Source organism: Neopsephotus bourkii, unplaced genomic scaffold (assembly GCF_033783945.1).
Source record: "Neopsephotus bourkii isolate Nb327-2 ecotype Australia unplaced genomic scaffold, CSIRO-AGI_Nbou_v1 NB_951, whole genome shotgun sequence".
Lineage (NCBI taxonomy): Eukaryota > Metazoa > Chordata > Aves > Psittaciformes > Psittacidae > Neopsephotus > Neopsephotus bourkii.
The window spans coordinates 2,940,172-2,964,167 of record NW_026901445.1 but is presented as its reverse complement, the minus strand read 5'-3'; the positions used below and the strand labels follow the sequence as shown (position 1 = coordinate 2,964,167).

General features: G+C 41.9%; 1 protein-coding gene across 4 annotated transcripts in view; it reads left to right on the top strand.

The window, feature by feature from the left end:
• Positions 1-23,996, top strand: part of ARHGAP22 (Rho GTPase activating protein 22) — a 150,564-nt gene that overhangs the window by 90,806 nt on the left and 35,762 nt on the right. For 3 of the 4 annotated variants that reach the window (XM_061358823.1, XM_061358821.1, XM_061358824.1), the window contains one exon: positions 19,596-19,772. In XM_061358823.1, the coding sequence (XP_061214807.1) occupies positions 19,596-19,772 (177 nt within the window). The remainder of the gene's footprint in view (positions 1-19,595; positions 19,773-23,996) is intronic. The other variant, XM_061358822.1, reaches the window with a different exon arrangement.

The following is a 23,996-nucleotide window of genomic DNA, read 5'->3' as shown; positions in this document are numbered from 1 at the left end:
GTTCCATTGCATGTGTATTTATCATGATGTTTGTTATCTAGCCAGCAGTCCAAATGTGGGTTTTACACAAATGCAAACAGAAGTGATTTCTTGTTGCTGGAACATGCATCAATTTCATGAGATCTGAGGAACTGGACTTGCTTACCTGGCTAAGCATTTTTATATTATATTTATATATATATATATTTAAGATATGCATTTCCCTAATTCCTTGTTTGAATATAAATTGTGTTTCTAAGGTATAGCTACACGGTGGAATTGAATAGCTTTTCATTACAGGCTGAAAGTTGAAGAAAAGGTTTTGAAGATATGTGAATTTGCTTTCTTTAACCTACCTTCATGTTTACTACTGGGTTCTTATTTTGAAAGGGGGTTGCACAACAAGAACTATCAGCTGGGATGTGAGAATTGAGCTAAGCTCACCTGTAGCTACTGGTACCACCCTTTTGGTATTTTGTTGAGCAAAATGTATGTGCAGGTACACAAATTTATACAATTATTTAGGGATCCTTAAGGATAGAATCGTGTCAGGAGTCTACATTAGAAAGAAAGAAAAAAAAATTATAATTCAATTCTTAATCTGCTTTTGCTAGGTTCTTTTTTAGGGGTGGTTGTTTGTATATATATATATATATATATATATATATGATACTTTACAAGAGGCCATAGGATGGGTTTTGCTCCCTTTTTTTCCTTGTCTGCTGGGAGCACTTAGCTGACCACTGCTTCTTCCCTTATAGTATGTGCCACAGTAGAAATGCATCTTCAGACAGATACTGAGGGAAGGTGCCTGCCTTACCCGTGTCTGCAGAAGGCATGGCAGGAAAGGGCTGATGGTACAGCCAGGAAAGGTAAGGAAGGCTATTCTCACAGGTGCACCTGAAGACAAACTCGCTCAGCCCTGATGCCTTTACAAGAGTAGGGGGTGTGCATCCTGCTGAATACCTGTCCATGTGCTGTGAGATGTTTCCTGACCTTCTGGTAAGAAGCTGTGATTTATTAGATGAACATCAGTCCCTTTAGGCTTGGAGCCCAGCTTTAGACATCGAGCACAAGTCAACATGACCCTCTAAAGGTTACAGTTTGAAGCTGAGGAGCAGTCATTCACTACTTAATCCTTTCCTGAGTCACCTGAACCTTGTTGCTGCCATGCTGTAATTTGGCATTCCCACTTATGGAGACAGATGACGTGGTGGTGTGGGAGAGGACTAAGCCTCCAGAAGCAGCAAACAAGGATAGGAGCTGTGGCTGTAGGTCTAGACTTAGTGGTGCTGAATCTGTTGGGAGCCAGCATTGGTGCCACAGTGCAGTGGCTGTGATTTGCCTAGCCCTAGAGCTCAGCCTCGAGAGAAAGTCTTGCATGGATTAGAAGGCAGTGAGGAACTGTAAGCAGTGAAGTAACTGTTTTAAAACCGGAATCAGCATGGTCATGATCTGGGCCTTCAAGAGATGACCGAGGGAAACTTAGCCAACAGCAACCAATGTTGCTGTTCTTAGAAACTCACTACCAACTCTGAAAAAAGAAAAGTGAAAGTTGTCAGCTAACTGGGCACCTCAAATAGCTTTTCCCTGAAAGCAGCTTGGTGAGCCAAAGAGGGTAAAGGGTATTGCCTGTCTGAGCCTGCTTCTGCCAAATCTGTCTGATCTGTGAAAGCCATCTAGCTGTCGAGGATACTCCTTGTCCAGGCATAGTGGCAGGGTAGGGATCCTGCTTCCTTCTGATGCCCACTGTGTCCTGTGCTACACTTTCTTTCATTGCTTCCAGAATAACCTGGGAAGGGAAGTGCCAAAGCAAGAAGGGAAAACCTGTGTGTCTGAGTGGAGAGTGCCAAGTTACCTGGACAACTCATGTTTAACATCAGTCTATTGTTAGTCTTGCTTTAAAAAGGCCAGACTCCTTTTGAGCCACTTTCCATCCAGTTACTTGAAGCAATCCCTCCTCAATCCCTTCCAGAAAGCACTTCATTTGCAGAGGTTTTTACTGTGATCTGAGTAAGGACATATTTCCCAGTAAGTAAATGTGGTTGTTAAAAGGCATTAAATGATTACAGAGTGCCCTAGGCATAGCATCAAAAGTGCAATTGCATAAAAACTATAGTAGCCACAGGCTCCAATGGGTCTGTCCATGCTGTTCTTTGTGTGTCTGAACAGGGAAAGAGCAAGCCAGCAAGAGCAGTGAGGTTTGTGCATGATCTCTTTCCCACAGGTTCAGATGGCCTAAGGATAGGAGCTGTGCTGTAGACAAGTTCATGGCCAAAAATACTGGTCACATGGGAAAGAAAAGTCCCAAATAAACACTCCTGATTCAGGCTGGAGAGGGAACTTGCTGAGATTAATACAGGAAGCGGCCAGAAGAGCTGGAAATTGGAATCTGATTCTCCTAAGTCTTACAGCTTGAAATCTCAGGCAGTGCAGGGTTTTGTCTCTTAGCTCTCTGAGCAATGTTTGTACCAAGTTGCAGCTGAAGCCTGATTCTTTCCAACTGAGTTTTATTTCCACCATGCTCCATTTATCTTCTAACTAGCATTCCAGGCCAGGCTACACAGCATTTTGGATTAATTCTCTCTGTTTTTGTGGGGTTGAGAGCTTCCAGACACCCCTAAAATGAATTGGCCAAGCTGAAATATGACGTTTTCTCTTGCTGTGCATCCTTCACTTTGCAGACTGCTGTGCCTGTGGAGATTGCTCAGAGGTCTCATTTGGTGATGTATCTTCAGGCTGTTCTTACTCTCTGGTAAAACCTACAGCAATGACAGATATTGGAATGCTACAAGTAAAGACTCGTTTATTTCTCCTATTGCCAGTTTTAAGAGCCATCAGGCTCCTATCAGTTGCAGACACACCCCTTAAATAAGACATTAAACCTGTTAGAAGTATTTATCAACCTCTGCAGTCTGTTGTTAAAACCTACTGTTCTCTCATACGCCTTCCTACAGGAAAATTTCTGTTTTCCTTTGGCCATTCAGTGAACACCAGCTCAACACTACTCAAAGCTGGGCTATAAGATGCCATATAGTCAGAATTGCCTCTGATCCTGGAAAGTCACCATTGACTTTTACCTGCCCTTTCATTTCTTGTGAGGGAAAAAGAAAGTTTCAGCTCCAGAAAAACCTTTTCCTCTTTAATTCAAAAAAATTAATAATGGATGTTTTATTAGCAAGTGGTCCTTACATTGCTGCAGCTGTAGATTTACAGGACTTCAAAGCCAGATGATTAAGGCACAGTTTGTAGCCAGGCAAGCCAAACAATCTCAACTTCAAAGGGAGGGTTGGCCTTTAATGTTGTGGGCTTGCTCTTTGTATTCAGCAAACAGAGCTGCCGGGGAAAATGCCATGTGCAGCAGACAAGTGATGTGGCTGCCACTCCTGGGAGGGAGTCTGTTAGCTGCTGCCTGAGAAGAGCAGCCCACACCCAGCAACCTCAGGATGTCTGATGGCTGCCGATTAGGTCATTTTTGCATGATGTCAACCTATGAGACTTTCAGTGTCTGTTTTCACAATGTTCCGGGCCACTGTCTGTGGACCTCCAGGGGTGGCCATGCTAAAGGCAGGATTTAAGCCTGAGCTTTGTTGTCACTCCTGATCCTTTCTGTCTGTGTCTGATTGTTTTTCCGTCTCTGATGTGCTTGTGAGGTGAGTAGGTTTACATGCAATAGGGAAGTTGAGAGAGGCTGTCTCGGTGAGAAGTGTTCAATCCATACAACATTGTGGTTTGAGGGAAATAAATGCTAGGACTGGAGATGAGGATGCTCAGCATCTATAGCAGTTGTGTTGAAAAGCAAAACCATGGGCCATCATGGTTTTGCTCTTATATTAAATACTTTGTCCAGTCAATCATCCATCTAGCAGAGCTAATAGGGAGAGAAGAGGAGCTGGATAGCTCCATTATTACACGCACCTGGGTGTTGTGATGGTGTGTGGCTTTACTTCCAGTTCTGAAGCCCAGGCAGTGTGACTTAACCCTTTGGGTTTTATTAAACTCCTTATCCATATTTCTGATGGATGGTCCAGTACAAAAGTCTCATCATAAGGGCAGAAAATGGGACTGGATAACTATGAACTGAACTGGTGAGAGTGTTATTATCTAAGACTGTTTCCTTGACTAGAAATCAGTCTTAAAATCCCCTACAAATAAATTAATTCTATAGATTTGGGATGCAGCAAGGTGCAGACATGTTGTGGTGAAGTATCTGGGATCAAAGCAAGGCATTTTGGATAGAGGATGAGCCCACAGGCAGTCTGAATCCTGGCTACATGCTCTGCTGCTCTGAGCATTTGGAGACTCCAAGAAGCAGTGTGCTGGACTCCATGGGTCTGGAGATATGAAAGGAGCTGGCAGGGCACCACAGAGAAGTGTCTGTCATTCAGCAAATAACTTCCAGAGCCATGTAGCTCTGTTGCTAACCTCCCTCATCACTATTAAAATCTGAGTGGGACTGGGGCTTTATCCAACCAGTATCTAGGCTTTCGTGGGATACAGGCCACTGTCTCCATGGGGCTCTGAGATTCAGCAGCCAGAGAGGCCAGTGCTGCCAAGAAGCATAGTGCTCAAGAGGCAGAAGAGGCCAGCACACTGCTGTGCCTCTCAATGAGCTGTGCATATGCTGCTGAGAGCAGTGACTTCAGCTCACCAGTTAAACCTCTCCAAATAGAGGAGATGCCAGGCAACCACTGTGGCTGCCGAGTGAAGGAGTGGCTTGTTCAGACACAATACACTCCTAATTTCTGTCTTTCCCGTTTTGAGAGCACTGCTTTGGTGAGACAGTGTCTTGCTTTCCATCCTGTGCTGGGGGAGCAGTTTTCATGCTGTTCAGCTTGTTCTCTTTCATTCTTTGCTTTCTGCTTTCTAGGGTTGGCACTGTCTTTGCAGTTGCACGTGACCGACCTTCCAGACAGTATTCCTTGCTTTATAAGAATCAGTGTTTAATTAACCCAAGGTGCCTGGATGTGGTAGTTCTGTCTTTCATTCCTGATTCTGCTAGTCACTAGCTAATAACATCCTGGAAACCATTAAGCGTCTCTGTATTTCTGTTCTCCACTGGTATGTAGGAATTTCTCACTCTGGAATTTGCACTTTTTTAGTACAGAGAAGGCATTTCCCCACAGACACATAATATAACCTTGGAAAGTAATTTTAACCTCTGCTGTGCCTGTCCCCCTGAAACACCAATGTTTAGTTATATTTGAGTAGAATATTCCAGCAATCGAAACATCTTTTCGAAATTCTTTTATTTATTAATAGTTAAATCATACACTGAAATCACTTCCACTTGCCTGTAGTTGTCGTAAGTTTGTTTTGCAGTTACTGTGGTGTGACTACTCTTTATCCAAAAAAGGCAGTCTGAGCCATGTTAGTTTTAATTGGACAGCAGTAGCAGAGCTGAACTGAATGAAGCCAGTCTTGCAGTAAGGTGTCCTTTAGGATAAGCTGTGTGGCATGAAGAGCTTTTTTTACTGCCTGCCTCCTGAGAATCGGCCTTCACTCATATTTAGGCTCTAATATGGTCAGGACTGGAATATGTGTAGATAGGAGCATTTAAGGATAACATGGTTTACCACATTTGTGTATATGCTCACTTTTATTGTTTTCATCTAATGCTTTTGTGCCTAAGTACCCAGATCACCTAATTGAAATTAAACTAGGCAAGAGAAATAGTAGATCTTCTCTCTGGAAGGCTGGAGAAGCAAGGTCTGTTTGGCAAGTGCTTGAGGACTTGATTCAGAGACTATAGATGAGTTCTCTCTTAAGGAGAGATAACTGGCAGGGATCAGAGTTTCAAGGCAATAGTTTACTGCTGTCTTGGGTTCTTGCTTTCACACTGTGAACCATTTAAATAAAAATAATGATAAAAGCTAACCTTCTGTGTCTTTAATGTTAGGGCAATAAAACTGGCGGCAGTCACAAGTGCAGCTTTATAGTTCTGTTATTTTTTCACTGATTATTTTTTGTTAAGGGACTTTCAAACTCACATGATCGCTTTCAATAAAAAATGAGGAAGGCAGGAGGAGGCAGCACTTGCCCTGCTCCCCCAATTCCATCTGTTACCTGACTGGGGCTCAGGCAAATCATAAAGCCATCAGTGACTTTTTTTCCAGTCTTGCAGACCATTTACACAAATGGTTCTTCCATTTCCAAGCCTTGTCCTCCCCAGCACCCTGTGTACCATAGCTTCATTGCGAATACATAATTCATTTTCTGGAAAGCTGCTGTTTTAATGTAATATTAAACAGGCAGCAGCTCAGCAGGTGTCCCCAAGGTAAGGTACGCGGCAGCTGCTGGCTTCAGGCTTATCAAGATTTCTTTGTTTTGAAACAGAAGCTGGAAGGCTGTTTAATATACCGTATCATTGGCTGAGCAGATCCTGGTTTCTGGCTGTTATCCTGTCTTTGACTGCAAAGACAAAACTTCTTATAACACATGCTGCCTGCAATGGCTGCATACACTTCTGTGCTCTCAAGAAAGTAGCAGAGTGAGGAGAGGGTGGAGGCTTGTGGGGTGCATACATGTGTCCTGTTTCTTGCTCTGGCTTTACTTAGCGGACCAACTGGGCCCAGTGGGTCTATGAAGTAGGCCCACTGATGTCAGCATTGCCAAAATGGGCTTTCTGGTTCTGTAGGTATAAAAACACCCAAATACTTTGCCTATAGGGAGCATTCCAAGAAATGAAGGTGATATTCCACCATTGTCACCCAACTGCTAGTTCTCAGTGGCCATAATCATAGAATCATAGAATAGTTCATGTTGGAAAGGACTCTGCATAATTAGATCTAATTTATACAGTTAATGTCACTCTGGCAAAAGCAGCTAAATTGGCAACCCCGGTATTTCTAAGTAGTATACCTCAATGTGCATTGGGCAAGTCTTTTTTGTTCCTTGGGACAGGAACTTAATCTTCTGTATTTGAACATCATAAAATATGTTGATGGCTGGGTTTCCTCGAATATGTGAGTCCTAAATTGGCATGTGGGAACTGCATGCCATAAACCTGCTCTCTTTATTTAGTACTTGATTCTAAGCTTAGGGAAAGTAGAGATTTTTCATAAGGTAACATTTCTTGCTCTAGAGATAATCGCAATGTAGTTCTATTTTTTGGCTAGGCAGTGTGAATATGTATGTTACAAATGTGCTGTTACACCAGGAGAAAGCTGCGTTATCACACTTCATTGCTGTTTGCACCTGTGTAAGGTTTCAGACTTTTAGGGCACATTCCTGTGAGTTGTAATGTCTCCTGAACATCTGTTTCCTTTCTGTGCTCCTTTGTGGAGATTCTTTTAGTTTGCTCTGCTAGTAAAGAGACTTTATCTTATGACCGTTATATAGCTTTGGTCAGCTGCCTTTGCTTGAAGCACAGCAAAACTCCTAAGCAATCAAAGAGTATAAGATGATTTGAAGGAGCTTCTGGCAGCATACTGTAGCCTTTAGTAAGTGAAAACATGCTTTGCTAAGACACTGTTTATGCTGGCATAGTGGAGAAGAGGTTGCTGATCCAGGTTTTCAAATACAAGGATTTTCTATCTGCCAGCTAACCATTCTGGAGGAAGACTACCAAGACAGAGTATTTAGACTGCAGTGCCATGCAGATCTAGGAAGACCCACATAAGTTCAAGGATTTCTGCAGGAGCGAGGTCGCTTTACTGAAGTATGCCCTGGTCCACAAGTACCGAGATGCACAGACAAGAAAGTCCATACCAGGTCAGAAGCAAGGTCGTGTTCTCTGGAGCTGTACAGCAACAGGTCAGTGACTTGATTGCTTTTCTGCTGGTGCGATTTGTGAGCTGTGGAGTGGAATCTTGCAAGGCAATGCTTGAGGCAGTTCTGCTTTGTGATGAAGATTGTAAATAGTCCCACATCATAAATGTGCTTCCTCAAGCAGTCATCCTGAACTGTGCTGTGACCTCTAATGGCAGGCACCTGAGCTCTATTGTCTGCCTCTACATTGTAAAGCCGACTGTCTTAGCTTGTCAGAAGAGATTACCTATGTGCGGGCCTTTAGCCTATCATGGAAGAGATACAGAAGCATCATGATGGGATGAAATGGAAGGGTACATCTGTAGTATTCAGTATGCTATAGTAGCAGTGAGTGCTGCAGACAAGACTACCACTGCGAAATCCACTGAGTCTGAGAAAAACATTCTGTGCAACACTCCCTGGAATTTCAGTAGGAACAAGTTCACCAGCTAAAGACATCTCCCAGATGAGTTATTGTTTACCTAACAGGCTCTTTTAATTTCTTGTTTAAATCTGATTTAAATCAGCATGGTTTTGAAAAGTGAGGTTGCATCTGCTAATGATTAACCACTTCAAAGGAACTTTTATGGGCTTTTTGATAATGCTGCTAACTAGGAGGAATATTGCCCATCAGTGGAGAGAAATAGAATTGATTTTTCTAAGCATTGTTCTGCTAGTCATTCAGACAGTTGTCCTAAGGCGCAAAGAATTGAGGCCCTTTCTTTTTACATCAGCACAACCTTGAGTCCGCTAGCCATCCACAGCTGTGCTCTGAGCAGTTGCAGTGTTAAGCCCAAGGGAAAAGTGTAAACTTTCCTTTTGCCAAAAAGCACTGTTGCTACAGTGAAAAGTCTGATGTATTACACTTACATTTAGAAGATTCATTGGTTACCCAATGCATAGAAAGATACAAGAGGAGACTGCTATAAAACTGCTATTTTGTGCAAACTGTAGCAAACTATGTACTTGGATCAGAATATCCCTGAGCTCTTCAGTCTGGATGTAGATAACTACTTCCATCTACATTGTCTCATCATTAATATTGGCAAGGGTTTTCTCCAAATTTGCCAACATTTTTCCAAAGGTCTACACTATGTATTCTTTTGCGTTTCAGTCCCTTTTCGGGATTAATACGACAAATAGCTTCATTTTTGTAAAAACAAATTCAGTAACTGTCGAGTCTTTGATGATAGCTCACTTACTTGCTGCTGCCAAAACTGTGATTATAAAGCTTCAGTCATTTCACTGAAGAAAATAATAATGTTTGTAATTGGTTGGTTTGAATTTCTGTAGAACTGTGTGTTCAGACTACAGAGAGCCAGAGCCTTTACAGGCTCAGCTAAAAGCTCTGGTATCTACAGTGTAAGCTGTAGCAGCTGTTGGTTCAAAGACTGGGGCATTGGCTAAGATGGTCCTTTTAAAAATACAATGAGGGTGTCTTTGGCTTCATGGTGGACTAGGGGAAAGAAAAAAATAGGTTTATGAGGAGCAAGGAGGAGGAGAAGATAGTTGTAGAGAGACTTTTTTAGAAAATATAACTACTTCATTCACATTGGTGAGCAGACCTGGCACGTGTGAGCACAACACTTCCAGAAGAATGCAGAATTTGGATATTATCTCTCCAGTATGAAACTATTAAAGAAAAGTAGATCAGAGTTTGCCATTCTGATGTTGTGATAAGTAATTTCTTGTCAGGATTTAAAGTTTCCCTCATCTCTTGTCTTCAGTGTTACAGATTTGAAGAAATTTATGAGAATTAGAAAATTGCTTGTGGTTGCACGGTAATGCATAAAAATTATCCAGTCATTTTCATTCAGATATTTCAAAGCACAAAGTATCATCATCTTTGGTTGGGAAGGAATTTCCTCCCTTATAATAGCATGTAAACATAACCACAGTTGGAATATATAATTTGATACATTCCTCAGAAGCATTGAGCACTTGCTGCTTTGGAGAACCACATGGAACTGTGTGGCCTGTTTTGCCACTGTTTCCTGAGTCTTTTGTATATATTTTTCTAACTTTTTGTCCCCTCAAACTGACAGCTGCCTTAAGTTAGATGCCTCCTGCAATGTGCCTTTTAGGGGCAAGCACAAAGCTTCTGCCAGTGGGCTGGTCTGGGTCACCTCCCTTGGGTGTGTAACTTCTGGCTTGAGAAAAATTCATTTCCTTTCCATACAAACCAGAGGACAGGGGAAAATGACCAGCAGCTCTGCATAGCCCAGGCAGTTCCACACTTCATCACGATTAAGGACTAGGCTCATAGTAACCCTCGAGATCTGAAATGCACTGAGGAAAAACTGCAGGGGTTAGCTGTCTAGAGTGGAAAAAAGGAGGGTAAGGGAAAGCAGCCTGCTGTTGTTAGAAGGTTGTCTATGGAACATGCTGGGGGAAAAAGATACACAACCTTTTCTTTGTCCCCCTTGTCATTCCCCCTTGCTGTCACTATCACAGTCTGGATTTTTGTTGCAGGGTTATGGTAGCCTTTTGTGGGGGGAAGAAATGGCTGTTTTGTTGGTTTGGGGTTTTTTTTCCAGCACAGAGGTAGAAAGGGACAGAAGTTATTCTTTTGTCATTCTAAGACAAACACTTAACGAGGTGAACAGCTCCCTAAAAGCTGGTGACATGTCAGTCCAGTTTTGAACGAAAGGCTTGTATTCTCTGGGGCTCAAGTCTGTGCAAATGGAAGAAGCTGAATGACAACTATGCCAGGTTCTTTTCCAGAAGGAACATTGTTTTTCCAGTGAGAAGGTGGTGTCAGCACGGCAGATACCTGTTAATCTGGCAGGCAAAACAGTTAGTGTTAGCAGAGACAACACTATACCCTAAATTTTCTGCTTGTCAGCAGATACTGCTGGTAAGAGGAGTGACTGTGCCATTGCACGCTGAGAGCTTCACCGAAGAAGCTCCTGCCATCTCTGTTAACGATCGAAGTTCTGAAGTGAACACAGTCTCCACTGTAACCCCTTAACAAGAGACCTTATTTGAGTCAAGAGCCACAAGGGTTTAATTGAGAAGCTGTCACTTCTTTAACAGTCTAACCCTTGAGACATCATGAACATTAGAATATCAGTGCTGAAGATTTCACACTCAGGGTGGAACACACAAGTAGCAAAGAGATGAAGTGGTGTCATACAGCTCCTAGCAATTGCTGGTGTAGTAGTTGCTCCTCATGTTAATTATTGTCGATCAGTTTGTCTTTAGAATAGTTCTGCTGGCATCCTAAACTAGCTGTGACCAAGTTAGAGAGACTTCATCTTTTGCTGCTAGCTAATAGAAGCTAATATAAAACTCAAATAACAGCAATACAGCTTGCTTAAAAGGATACTGTATGGAGCTGGAAGCATGTTTTATAGGCTCCCCAAACCACTCTAGTTAGGGAGGCAATGTGATTGCTGTTAATGGCTGTTTCTTTTGTGAAGCAAAGTAATTGTGGGCAGAAGCTGGAGGGAATGGTGCATGCGCTGTGTTGGTACAAGAGAGATGCTATATACTTGAAAAAAAAAATAATGTGCTTAGCAGGTGCATGTTATGCCTCGGCTTATCTCAATCCTAAATGTTGGGCTGCTGCAGTAGAAATGGCTTTCCCACATTGTGAATTCACCTTAGCCAAGTTAAAATGTACTTTGTGGCCATAGTGAGCAGCACATCCTAGGCAGCATAATAGTCTCCTCTCTGAAATTTCAAATAATTGAAAAAAAAGGAGTTACACGAGGGTTGGAGTGTTATTGCAATAAATGTTTCTAATGCCAGAAGAGTAACTTAAAAATGAATGAGCAGTTTTTTTACTGCAGCTTCTCACAGTTCAGCCTAAGGCAGATAAAGCACATGGAAAAACCAGCTTAAGTAGATCTAAACGTTACAAAGTACTGAATACATGTAAGCAGGTCTTATAAGTGTGGGGTTCAAGGTAGAGTTTGTGTGCAATGCTACTTGCTTTTCCTTTAAGAATACTTGAAATTGTTTTCCTCCCTTCCTCTTATCTTGCATCTTTTTTTGTTTGTCATGTTTCTTGAAGCGTGGTCATTTACCAGCATGTGGCCTACCTGGAATATGGGCTTGTTTATTTTCAAGGTTTTGGTTTATTTGAAGTGATTGGTATTCTTAACCTATTCTTCAGTTTAATTAGTATGTGAGTCTAAAGTAATACAGGTCACACACATTATCAAGAAAGGAATCTATGTCATCATATTTGAAAAATCATGGCAGTCAGGTGAAGTTCCTGATAACCGGAAAAAGGGAAATATAAACCCCATTTTCAAGAAGAGGAAAATGGAAGACTTGGAAAACTATGGAGCAGTGAGTTTCACTTCTGTGCCTGGCAGGATTATGGAGCAGATTCTCCTGGAAAGCATGCTAAGGCATGTGAAAAACAGTGAGGTGGTTGGTAACAGCCAGCATGGCTTCAATAATGGGAAATGCCTGCCTTCTGTGGTTTTGTGGAAGTGATGGACAGAGGCAAAGCAGTTCACTTGATCTAACTGGACTTGTGCAAAGCGCTTGACACTGTCCCGCATGACATCCTTGTCTCTAAACTGGAGAGAAATAAATATGATGGATTAACCACTCTGTGGATAAAGAATTGGCTGGATGGTTACACACAAAGAGTTGTGGTCAATGGCTCAGTGTCCAGCTGGAGACCAGTAACGAGTGGTGTCCCTCAGGGATCGGTGTTGGGACTGGTCTTGTTCAACATCTTTGTCGGTGACACGGACAGTGGGATTGAGTGCACCCTCAGCAAGTTTGCCGATGACACCAAGCTGTGTGGTTCGGTTGATACACTGGAGAGAAGGAATGCCATCCAGAGGGACCTTGACATGCTTGTGAGGTGGGCTGATGCCAACCTCATGAAGTTTAACCATGCCAAGTGCAAGGTCCTACACCTGGGTTGGAGAAATCCCAGGCACACCCACAGGTTGGGCAGAGAAGAGATTCAGAGCAGCCCTGTGGAGGACTTAGGGTACTGGTTGGTGAGAAACAGAGCAAGAGCCACCAGTGTGCACTTGCAGCCCAGAAAGCCAACCATATCCTAGGCCGCATCAAAAGGAGCGTGACAGGTTGGACAGAGCCTTGGGCAACATGGTCTAGTGTGAGGCATCCCTGTCTATGGCAAGGAGGTTAGAACTTCATGATCTTACAGTCTTTTCCAGACCATTCTATGATTCTGTCTCCAGGCAGGAGAGTCAACCTAACCAGATAGAATTTTTATGTATAAAAGGCCAAAGATTAAACCAAATCTTCAGTTCTTGCATTTACCATACACTTGATCCTGACAACTGAAATAGAGTACTAGCCTTAAGTTTTTAAGGGTTTTCTGTAGTCCATGTACCAGTACAGAAAAGTAGTGCCTCTGTTCATGTTTAGTCTTGTCAGAATTTTTGCATAAGAAACCACAATTCTGAGGTCTAATCTCTTTGTTGGTGTTTTCTTAAAGCAGATTAATAGCATCTGAAACCACAGAAGGTGTGAGGAGAGAACAGATCACAGGGCCTTTGGATTAGTTTCTAGCTGGCAGTGGTTTTAGACTGTTTGCCTGCCTTTGCTTTATTCTCTGGGATGAGGTCTAAGATCTGGGATCTAAAAATCATTTAGGAGCTCATGAAAATCCTCAGCAAGTAGTTTTGTTTGAAAATTTTATCATCTTCTACTTGTAACTATCATTAAACCGGGTGGATTGAAACTATTTAAGGAAATTAGGCATTTATATTTGATGGAAAAGTCAATGAGGTTTTAGTGCATGCCTGTAAATCCTGCCATAAGAAAATCTGAACTGTGTCAGTTTAAAAGCTGAATTTACTCAGTGCAGTAAAAGGTATCTAAGATTTTCTTTTCCTCATTGACACATTCAAATGAAAGGTGAATGTTAGAATCCCCTCAAACTCTTTCCAAACCCTTCACCTACAACAGTACACATTTCTTTAGGAAAAATTGCCATTATGTTTTTTACTAGAGCTGAGAAACAAGAAATGTATTTTGATTCAAAGCTTGTTTCTTTCAGTTGCACTCCACAGGTTTCCCCTTCTGTTAACGGATCACCAGAAAAAAACAGTAGAAAAGCAGTGGAGTTTCTGGTTGTAGCAAAGTTTAAACTGCATGCTGATGGTAGGTTAGCCCAAGATTCAGGTATGATAGACAGGGTCTGTCCCTAGCATTCAGGCTTTTGGAAGACTCCGGTTCATGGGACAGTCCTCAGGATAGAGGTTCAGCAGTAATCAGAATCAAAAGCAATGACTGAGGAAATAGAATTAGATTTCAGGTGACTGTTCTAGAGGACTCATGAAGACCTTTTGCTTACTAATATTTCTATTGTCTTTTTCCTTAATGCAAAGATCAAGACTGGGGTTGTGGTTAGGTGTCTTTTTTCCTGCTGTGGAAAGAAAGATTCCCCCTAATAGAGCTGCCCTTAATCTTGAAAGAATTAATCTACATCATTTTTCACTTTTTTCATTACTTGGGAGATCTGAAAGCCTTGAATGTGATACTTTTAAGACAGTCATAGAGAAAAGGTCAGTAAACATGAATCATTGCAGTTGTTCTTTTCAGCTGTGGGTGCTAGTTTTGTCCATTTGTCAAGATCTTTGTTGCTGCTTGTCTGCAGTTAAAGGCTTCCTGTCACTACTTGCTTTAGTACTGAGGGCAAACATGTCAGGTGGACCTTGCTTTACCCACCAGGCACCCCTTTCATAATTCAGCCTTCAACTACCATTTGCCTCCCCACATACTGCAGCAGCATGCACATGGGCAGTTAGATTTCATTCTTACTGAAAATACCACTATACTATCCACACCAAAGCAATGCAAACATGTAAATATATACACACACATACAAGTGTTTGTAATTGTGTAAATTTTCAGTAGAGATAATGACAATACACAAGTGCATCAGTGTCCAGAATGATGAAAAAAACGGGTGAAAGGCAAACCACATGGGAGATGGAAGGAAGGGAAATGGTATGAACAAAAAAAGAAGCTGCCAACTTCAGCAGAACCTTATAGCAACTTTGAGAATAGAAAAGTTCCTCCTTTTACATGAAATGGGGCAGAAACATCTACTAGGAAGTCCAGTCCTGTTCCCCCTGAACTTCTGTTGCCATACAGACAAAGGGGATCCTGGCTTCACAAATGTTGATCTTAAGAACATTAAGCTTCTATGAATGAAGTTCAAAGCAAACAAAAATTCCAGTATTTCCTCATTGGAAATAGCTGTATAAAGGGGGAGATGCAACTGCAAAGGCTCTTCAGACAGGGACACAGGGTAGGACAGGTAACCAGCATAATGCCAGCCATATGCTTTGCAGTTTCCAGTGAATGCATACCAGACTAAGGATGATCAGAAAAGGAAGAGTTTTCAGTAAATAGGTCTTTGAAGTGTGGATTATGATTCCTGCTGCTGTTACTTCAGCAAGTCACTCAGCCCCAGTGTTTCAGTATTTCATCTTCCCTGTTGTGGAGTATGGGGGAGAGCTGAAAGGAGGTGAACACTGTACAGCTGACATCAGCAGCAGATGGCTCCAAGGCCACATGAAATTCAGTTGCGCAAGCCACATAAGCAGATGGCATATGAGAGCAATTCTGCCAGCTTTAACTAATCTGGGCCTGGAAGAAAGAGCATTCGTGCAATGCAGCTAGGGGCTTGCAGGTATGTTGTTCCTTCAAGGCAAAGATACCTACCAGTGTATGTAAAGGAACTTGACAAAGGTACCTTGAGAGAGGGGTGGCAAAGCATTGAAGTCAGAGGGGATCTGTAGCCCTTTTGATGGTGAGCAGTAACAAAACAAGTCCCTTAATCTTTCTAGGCTGTTACATTTACTGTATATAGTTGTATGGTTGCTGTCACCTTTCCCGGTCTTGAAGCTGCTCAGTTTGTGTACATCTGGGAGGGAGGCAGGTAGTACTGACAACTTGTTTTGTGAATTGTGATGGAATCCAGTACATCTTGTCCAATGTGCACTGAAAATCTGCATCAGAGCAGGTGATTCAATGCAGGATCCTCTGGTCATGGGTTAGTGCTGAAGCAGGTGGACTATTCATCTGCACAGTTGAGCCGCCTACATCTATCAAGGTGCTTGCATTCTGTGTTTGCAGACGGTTTTATTTTTCCTATGGTCTGGAGATGAAAGCAGCCTTGAGCAGAAGGACTGGAATGTTTGCCTGTGACAATCCTGAGTTGGTCTCTAAAGGCCAGTCTTGTTTGTATGGGAGCTTGATTAAGGAGGAGTGAAAACTTCTGTTCGAGGAAATGAAAAGCCCTTGTCCATGTCTAGAACCATTAGCAGAGTGTTTCTCCCTATCACAGTGCTGAGTAGCCAGAGCACTGTTTGATTCACACAGTAGAAGAAGCACTTGTGCACTTCATGATTGGAGTCTGACAGCAACCAGAGTAAGTGCTGGAGCTCTTATTAGTAGCAGAGAAGAGATTTGATTGCAGTATCTGAATGCAAACTTCATACTGCTGTGAGATGCAAAATTCCATATTCGAGTGTTTCTAGGCTCGAAGTTTTACAATTGTTTTCCCAAAACAATTCCTAAAGACTAGGGTGTTTGAACTGATACAGGGTTGCATTGCAACTCAAATCTGAACCCCGTAACAAGATCCTGGTTTGGATCTAAGCTCAGAAAATAAAATATCTGTGAACTTCAGGTAGAATTCTGGACTTCTGAAGAAGGTGTATGTGGCATTGTGTCCTTGTTTGTTTTAAAAATGTTTAAGTGTTTGAATTTAGTCATTTCTCGTTCTTGTGATGACTGAGACTCAACCTGTTGAATGTTACAGTAGCATAAAGAGTCAACATACCTCAAGGATGCTGTGAAAGGAGCCATCTATGTGCAGAAAGGAACACGAATAAAATGTTGGGGTTTCTTAAATAGTCTGGGGGGGGGGAGTCTGCATGCTCTGCTACCTCATAGTCATGTCATGCTAACATAGGAGGCTTTCTCTAAGAAGCGATTTTGAAGGCATTCTTGTTTCTAATCTAGCCTCTGTATGTGGAGTTGTCTTTATTTGCTTGTACTTATGTGAGTAGTCACTACCGATTTCTCCCACAGGCAGCTGGTAGGGTCATGACCTTGCTCCTATTTAAAGCTTCAGTGGGGAAAGCCAACCACAGAGGAGCTGTATGTAGTTTCTGGCAAAGTCTCAGGTCTAGCATGTACAGGGATCTTTTTTTTTCCATCCTGTTTTTGCTTTCTACAGACTCAAATAGAAGCATAAATGTTTGGGGGTTTTTTCCTCCTAAATGTCCTCGAAGATTTAGAAGGCAGCTGGCTCCTCCAAAGTAACATCTTAAGGGAAGGGGAGTTGTAGTTGGATCCCTGTGCTACAGTGATTCAGTGGGAAGATGCTGACACATTGCTGCTGTAAAAAAATCCTCTTCATCATTCTATGCTTATTATGCTTCATATAGCAATTTTTGTATGGGTTGATCCAGCTGTTCTGACTAACTTTGCAGTCTTTTTCTGGAAATAATTTGAAGATTCTGGTCTCTTTTTTGCCCACCCGAACTTTTTTTGGCTTGGGTGGGCAAGATTTCAGCTGGGTACCTTTAGATTGAAAAATAAGATCTGTGTTTACTTTGATTAAGCTCAGTTGTTTGCTGATGGTGTGACCTATTCTGTACATGAGTTTTTTTGAGGCTTTTTCATTTGGTAGGACAAGAAGAAACAGCCTCAAGCTGTGCCATGAGATGTTTAGATTGGATATTAGGAAAAATTTCTTCACAGAGAGGGTGATCAGGCATTGGAACAGGCTGCCCAGGGAAGTGGTGGAATCACCGTCCATGGAAGCATTTAAAAACCATGTAGATGAGGCCCTCAGTGACATGATTTAGTGGTGGTCTTGGTAGTCCTGGAGTACTGGTTGGACTTGATGATCTTAAAGGTCTTTTCTAACCTGGTCGATTCCATGATTTCTTTGAAAAACTAGCTTGAGTGCAAGGCCATCTATCTGCCAGATGCCAGACCCTGAAACCATTTCTGATGTGTGCTGAGGATTATGAAAAGTCTTTCTCTTGCTATAAGATCTCCCATGAGATAATTGTTGTAAAAGGACAAGGTAATATGTGCCAGGTAAAGTACAAGAATTAGACCTCATGACCGCTGCTTTCACCATGAGGCTGAATATGTTAGTAAAAGAATTAAGCTGTGACAGGAGTTTCACATACTGTAATTTCTTGCTCTGTATGCAAAGTTCTGTATGCAAAGGATGAAGTATGTCCTCCTTGGACTACATAGTGACACATTGATCTGTTCAGATGTTGGCATCCTAGCCTTGAGATAGGGAGCTGTTCTGCTTCATATATCCTCATGAATATGAATAATTCACTAAATTCAAACTGGAAGACTGTCCAAGAGAATGCTGTAAGGAAAGAAGCAAAATTTTGATACCTGAAGAGAAAAAGCATTATGACTTTTGTTTCTTAACCTGCATGCCTAGTCCCAGGTGGCTGTTGTCTCTCTGTTACTGAAAGACTGCCTCAGGTTCCCAGTTCAGTGAATTGCTTCTCAAGAGCTACCAAATCCTTCCCAACTCATCTCAGTTTACCCTTTTTGCTTTGCAAATCAGTGTGTCTCAAGCTTGCATAGGCCAGGAAAGTATTTCTTTGGCTTGCAGGCAGCTCCCAGGTTGCTCCTTTCCCTAGATTACCAAGGAATTAGGAGGAACAGGTTATGTATACACTAAATCAGTTCTGCAGAAACCGCCATATACCATCATCCTACTCTTATCTCTGAATTTCATGGACAGGCAATCTCAGCTGCTCAGCACAGCTTTTGCTTGCCAGTAAGTACTGAAAGCCATGTAAGTGTGGAAATGACAGTGACACAACAGCTAAGATGTTATCTCCTTAGCAGAGCCAAAGGCAGTTTCCATGGTGATGGAGAAGCTCCAGGCTGCTAGTGATGCAGCTGCTGCGTTGGGCAAGATCAGTAGCCTTTTTATGCAGAGGCTGCTTTAATAAAGCTTTTATTTGTTTATGTGGTCCTTCTTAGATTGTATCCAGTTCTGGAACATAAAATGAGGGTCAAGAGGAAGATTTAAACTCACTGAAGTTGGGTGCTGTCCTAAAATGAAAATGGGAGAAGGGTGAAAATGTTTCAAGTCTTGGAGTATCCACAAGTGACAGATACATATGAGAGTTTGAATGCATCTGATATTCCATGTGTTTGATATTCTGGTCAGTACTTCCGTGAGATACTGCAAGCCAATGGTAATAGCTCCTAAAGTTATTTTATTTAGGAGAGTCATATTCATATGGTTGTTAAAAATGCTCCTTCTGAACTGGGATTTTGGATGGGATCCAAAATCAGAAGGAAGGGGGTGGGGTTTTTGTTTTGCTTTGTTTGGGTTTTTTTTTTCTTTGGGGGGTCAGGGGGTCGGGGGGGTGTTTTTGTTGTTGTTGTTGTTGTTGTTGTTTGGGGTTTTTTTAATACTGAGACTAGAAATCCCAGGGGCTTGGGGTAAGTAGATGATCTTGTGACTTCTGCATCCTAAGCAGTAGATTGTCTTGCTATTAATGTAGTCCCCTTTTGGGGTAATAATTTCTCAATACCTCCAAGTAGGAATGTGGAATTCATTTATTCCTCTTCCTGTAGAGTCTTATATTCTGTGCTTTCACTTTGCTTATTGCTGGGACAAGCAGGTACCACATCCCCAGGTTCCTGCACTGGAAAATGCACATTTTTCACTTCTGCTTTAATCTTTTACCAACCTGTGCTTTGTGGGTGCTGCAGCACATGAGTAGGAATTGTGTGTAAAACTGCCCATTTAAAACAACAATTTGATCATTTTGACCCAGACTTTTGGTGGTTTTAAACACCGCCTGCTCTCTTCTGCACTAGATGTTAAAAGAGTTTTGTATTCTATCTTTCAGGTGGTGCAGGGGACCGGGAAAAGATGCCTGTCAATCATGAGGCTTTCCTGCTCATGGCTAATTCCCAGAGTGAAATGGAAGATTGGGTGAAAGCCATCCGACGGGTTATATGGGCTCCATTTGGTGGAGGTATTGCAAATAGCTCACATGCACATAAATTAAAACATTTGCCTCAAGGTAAAACATATTCTTGTGATACTAGGATATGTGTAACACTTTAAAATCACTGAGATGCCTAGATAAGCTCTTGATTGTCTGAAGTGTTTTGCAGCAAGGGGATTGTATTGGGGTTTTTTGCCAGGCAATGGAAGGAAATGGGAAGGGAGGGCACATTCAGACTATATAACTGACTCAGAAATGGATGGTAAGAATAAGCATATCATTATTGTTAGTACTCAGTTTTTTTTACAGCTCATTATGAACTATTCTATGGACCTTATCCTTACGGACATAAAGGAGTGTGCCTAGTTATCTCAGCTTTCTACCACAAGAGCAGATGACCATCTTTATCCTCTATAGAGCCAGAGGCAGCAAAATTTTTCATCTGGCTAATGTAGGGCTCAGTTGAGAGGACAAAGCTTCCCTTGGCTTTAGTGGGGTGTAGTCTGAGGAAGAACAGTAGGGTCAGGCTGAGTGAACACCTGTAGGATAATACAGCTGTTGACAATTCCTGTAGTTAAAATGTACAAAAAAAATCCAGACTCAGTGTTCCTACTATACCACAATCTTCAAGTTGTTAAGTCAGTAGACTAGATAGGAGGTGTTTTTGTGGTTTAGCATAGAAGGGTTCATGGATGTTTTCTTCTGGGTATGCTATTGGTGACAGCAGCTACTGTCTTGGTACTGGACACTCGATGCTTTGAAGTGACTTGTGTGCTGCTAATGGAGTTCATTTAAATATTGCTATCATCTGCAGATAGTGACATCGACCTCTTTTGAGAGGTACAGATAAAAAAGCGCCAGATAAAGGTTAGGTAACACGATTACTTCTGTTGAAATGAAGTTACTAGTTTTCCTGGATCTAGGGAGAGGAAAAAGTGACCTTGGTGCAATTGAGGGAGGCTGAAATACCACAAGGTCACTAAGAACACCCAGTGTTTGTTAGTAATTTTTATGTTGGTTGGGGTTTTCTGATGTTCTTTGGTTTAGGTTTGGTTTGGTTTGTTTTTTTCTTTTAAAGTGACTCTTGTGATTTTGAGTCTCTGATTTGGTTTGTCTGGAGGAGATACAATCTCTATTGATGATGTAATTTTTTCCTAGGTCCCTCTTTCACTTAGCAGAGTGTATGTACAAAAGGCAGCTCATACCTGATTCTGAGAGGTTGCCTGTGATACTTTTGTGCTGGCGCAGAAGAAGCTCTTCTCACTAGTAGAAACTGATCTACCATGATTTCTCCTCAAAAATAAGTATGTGTTTGTTTTGCTTTCTTTCTGAAGTTGAGTCCACAGTGAAAGGTCTTTTAGACTCTGAGCTCAGTGCAGGGCCTTCTTGCACTCCATCAGAAGTCTTAGAATATTAGTATTTCTGTGGCCATGTGTAGTGGACCTTAAGAGTATTTTACAGCTTTGCTGTGTGCATCAAATAAATACTGTGAGGAAGAAGAAGACATTCAGTCATGACGAATAGTACACATTCCCGCAACAGCATCGTTCTCTAGGGCATGATTTTGTCGGCACTGCTAATATCAGTGCAAATTTGGCTTCTTTTTTGTTAGCGTTCATATTTTGTCAGTCTCTTGGAATAGTTCCAGAGTAAGCATCTTTTCTAAAGTATTAAAATACTAAATAATTAAAAATCCTAAGATTTTAAAAACAAAACCATGAGGACAGCATGAAGGTAGGGATGGATTTCTTTTTTGATGTTTGTTTCTTTATGGGGACAGCATTGTCCTAATTAATCTGTTTTTTTTCTGTACCTCTAAACTTCCCTGCAGCTTCAGGTAATAATTTGGTTTGCCTTTAAACAGACACTTACTCCTACATTTGATTCCAGGAACTGGGGTTTTGCAGGATACCAAAAAAAAAAAAAAAAAGAAATTGTGAGAATGAGGTAACTGGGCAATGCAGGGGGAAATACAGCAGCTGCTGTTTGTTGCTGTTTTCACATACTGTAGTTTTGATCTGGCTCCATCAATGTCAGTGTAACGACTGCTTCGGCTGTTGGTGAGAGCTGGCTTAAGTCCTGTAGAAGAGAAGCAATGGCATTTGCAGTGTTAGAAAGAACTGTGATTGTATATTGATGTTTTTCCTCTGTCTGTGGGGAAATATCTACCTAAGAACATGGGCACATCCTGGGTGTTCAGCCTGGCCTCTGCTTGCTGCCCTAATGCTCAAATGCATCAGCCTAAAGCTAGTTTGGTTATGTCTGCTTTATAGTCCAAGCTGCATTAGCAGATTTTTATTCTCTGGTTTCATTGCTTTTCTGAGCTGACTGAAGTGCTAACTGCTGTCAGGATTCATCTTTTCCCACCTTGCAACCACGTGCTCCCACATTTCATTCTGCTAGCTCTAGAGGTTACGCAGCTGTGCAGTAGGAAATGACCTCGCATTAAAAATAGAGGGGTGGGGGTGGGATTAGTTTGGAAGACTAGTTTGTAGGTAGATTGTCTCCCTGGCTCTGCTAACCATGCACTGCAGGACTAGCTCCAACACAATGGGGACAGTGGGGGGATATGATGGGGTGGAAGAGAGCATGCTTGTTCATTCTGATTTCAACCCACACATTAGTTGACTCTGTTCTGCTCTCGCGAGACCACGCCTGCAGTACTGCATTCAGCTCTGGGGCCCCAAATGCAAGGATATGGACCTGCTCAAGGAAGTCCAGAGGAGGCCATAAAGATGATCAGTGTTCTGGAGAAGACAGACTGAGAGAGCTGGGCTTATTTAGCCTGGAGAAGGGAAGGCTCCACAGAGACCTTATAGCAGCTTTCCAGTACCTAAAAGGGGCCTTAAAGAAATCTGGAGGGGGTCTTTTTACAAGGGTTTGCAGGGACAGTAGAAGGGGGAATGCACTTAAACTGAAAAAAGGGTGATTTAGATGAGATATTAAGAAAAAATTCTTCACTATGAGGGTGGTGAGGTGCTGGCACAGAGAAGCTGTTGCTGCTCCATCTATGGAAGTGTTCAAAGCCAGGATGGAGAGGGCTTTGAGCAGTCTGGTCTAGTGGAAAGTGTCTTTGCCCATGGCAAGGGGGGTTGGAACTAGATGAGCTTTAAGATCTCTTTCAACCCAAACCATTCTGTGATTCTATGATACCATGGAGCTGCACCCTCAGTCTCTTTGCATTTCACAAAGAATGTATAGGAATATCAATAACTAGGAAATAGTTAAGGATTTCAAACCATTGTTTCCAAATGGTTTTAGCCAGTTTGGGGAAATGATCAAACCTACTCTTCCTTCTGTCAGAATCAGAGCAGGACAATTTCTCTGAGTGAAATCCCAGCTTACCTCAAACGTGGGAGGACAGTAAACATAGCTGTCTCAGTGTTTTAATTGAATAATTTGAACTCTGCTGTGCTACCACCACTAATTTGAGAGCCAAGTCTTATCTATCGACACTTTTTAATATATGAAGCTAAAGGGGTGAGGGAAGGAATTAAAAAGCAGGCTTCATTATTAATATGTAAATATCCAGCCCTGGAGAAGGTTGATATGGTTTAAAAATGAATTTTGCCAAGATAAAAGGGGAGGCTTAGCCACACTTTAATCTTCACTGATGTACTGAAAAAACATAAATCAAAAAGGTTGAGGGTATCTCCTTACGTGTTGATGTGGGCACATGAACTGTGTTTAAAGGTGAAGAGCAAAGGCTTCTCAAAATAAAACAGAAAACTCCCCAAAGCTGCTGAGAATCCCAAATTATTAACAGGAGACACATTCATGCTTAAAAGCCATATGGAATGTGTGCTTTGAAATACACTTCAAATGTGGCCTTAAAATAAAATCCTAAAGTTCCTAAGTCTTTTGAAGAAGAGCCGTCTTGTTTATGGGGAAAATAATTTCTAACAAGTTTTCCTGGGTTTTAGGCTCCTGAATTCTTGAGTCTAGTCCATCTCATTCAAGTAGATTTTGTAAACTGAGATTTGAGAGTACTTGGTATATTTTGATTATGCCTTTAAGAGCAAAATCTGTCACAGTGGCTTGGTAAAAGTGTTTTGGAGCACATTCTGACAGAGGGTGATGAAAACTGCTACCCATGACCCTTCTCACCTCCATGATGAACAAATTTTGCCCTCAGTTTTCACCAGTGAAATTTTGTTTGAGAAGTTCCTACAGTCATGCTGTTCTGCAGCTGCTTTTTAATATGGAGTGCTTATAGCAGTGCCATAGTGCTACGTGCAAAGGGTTTGTGGCCATAAGCTTGAGTGAGAATGATCCTGCCAGTGCCCTCTGAATGTGGAT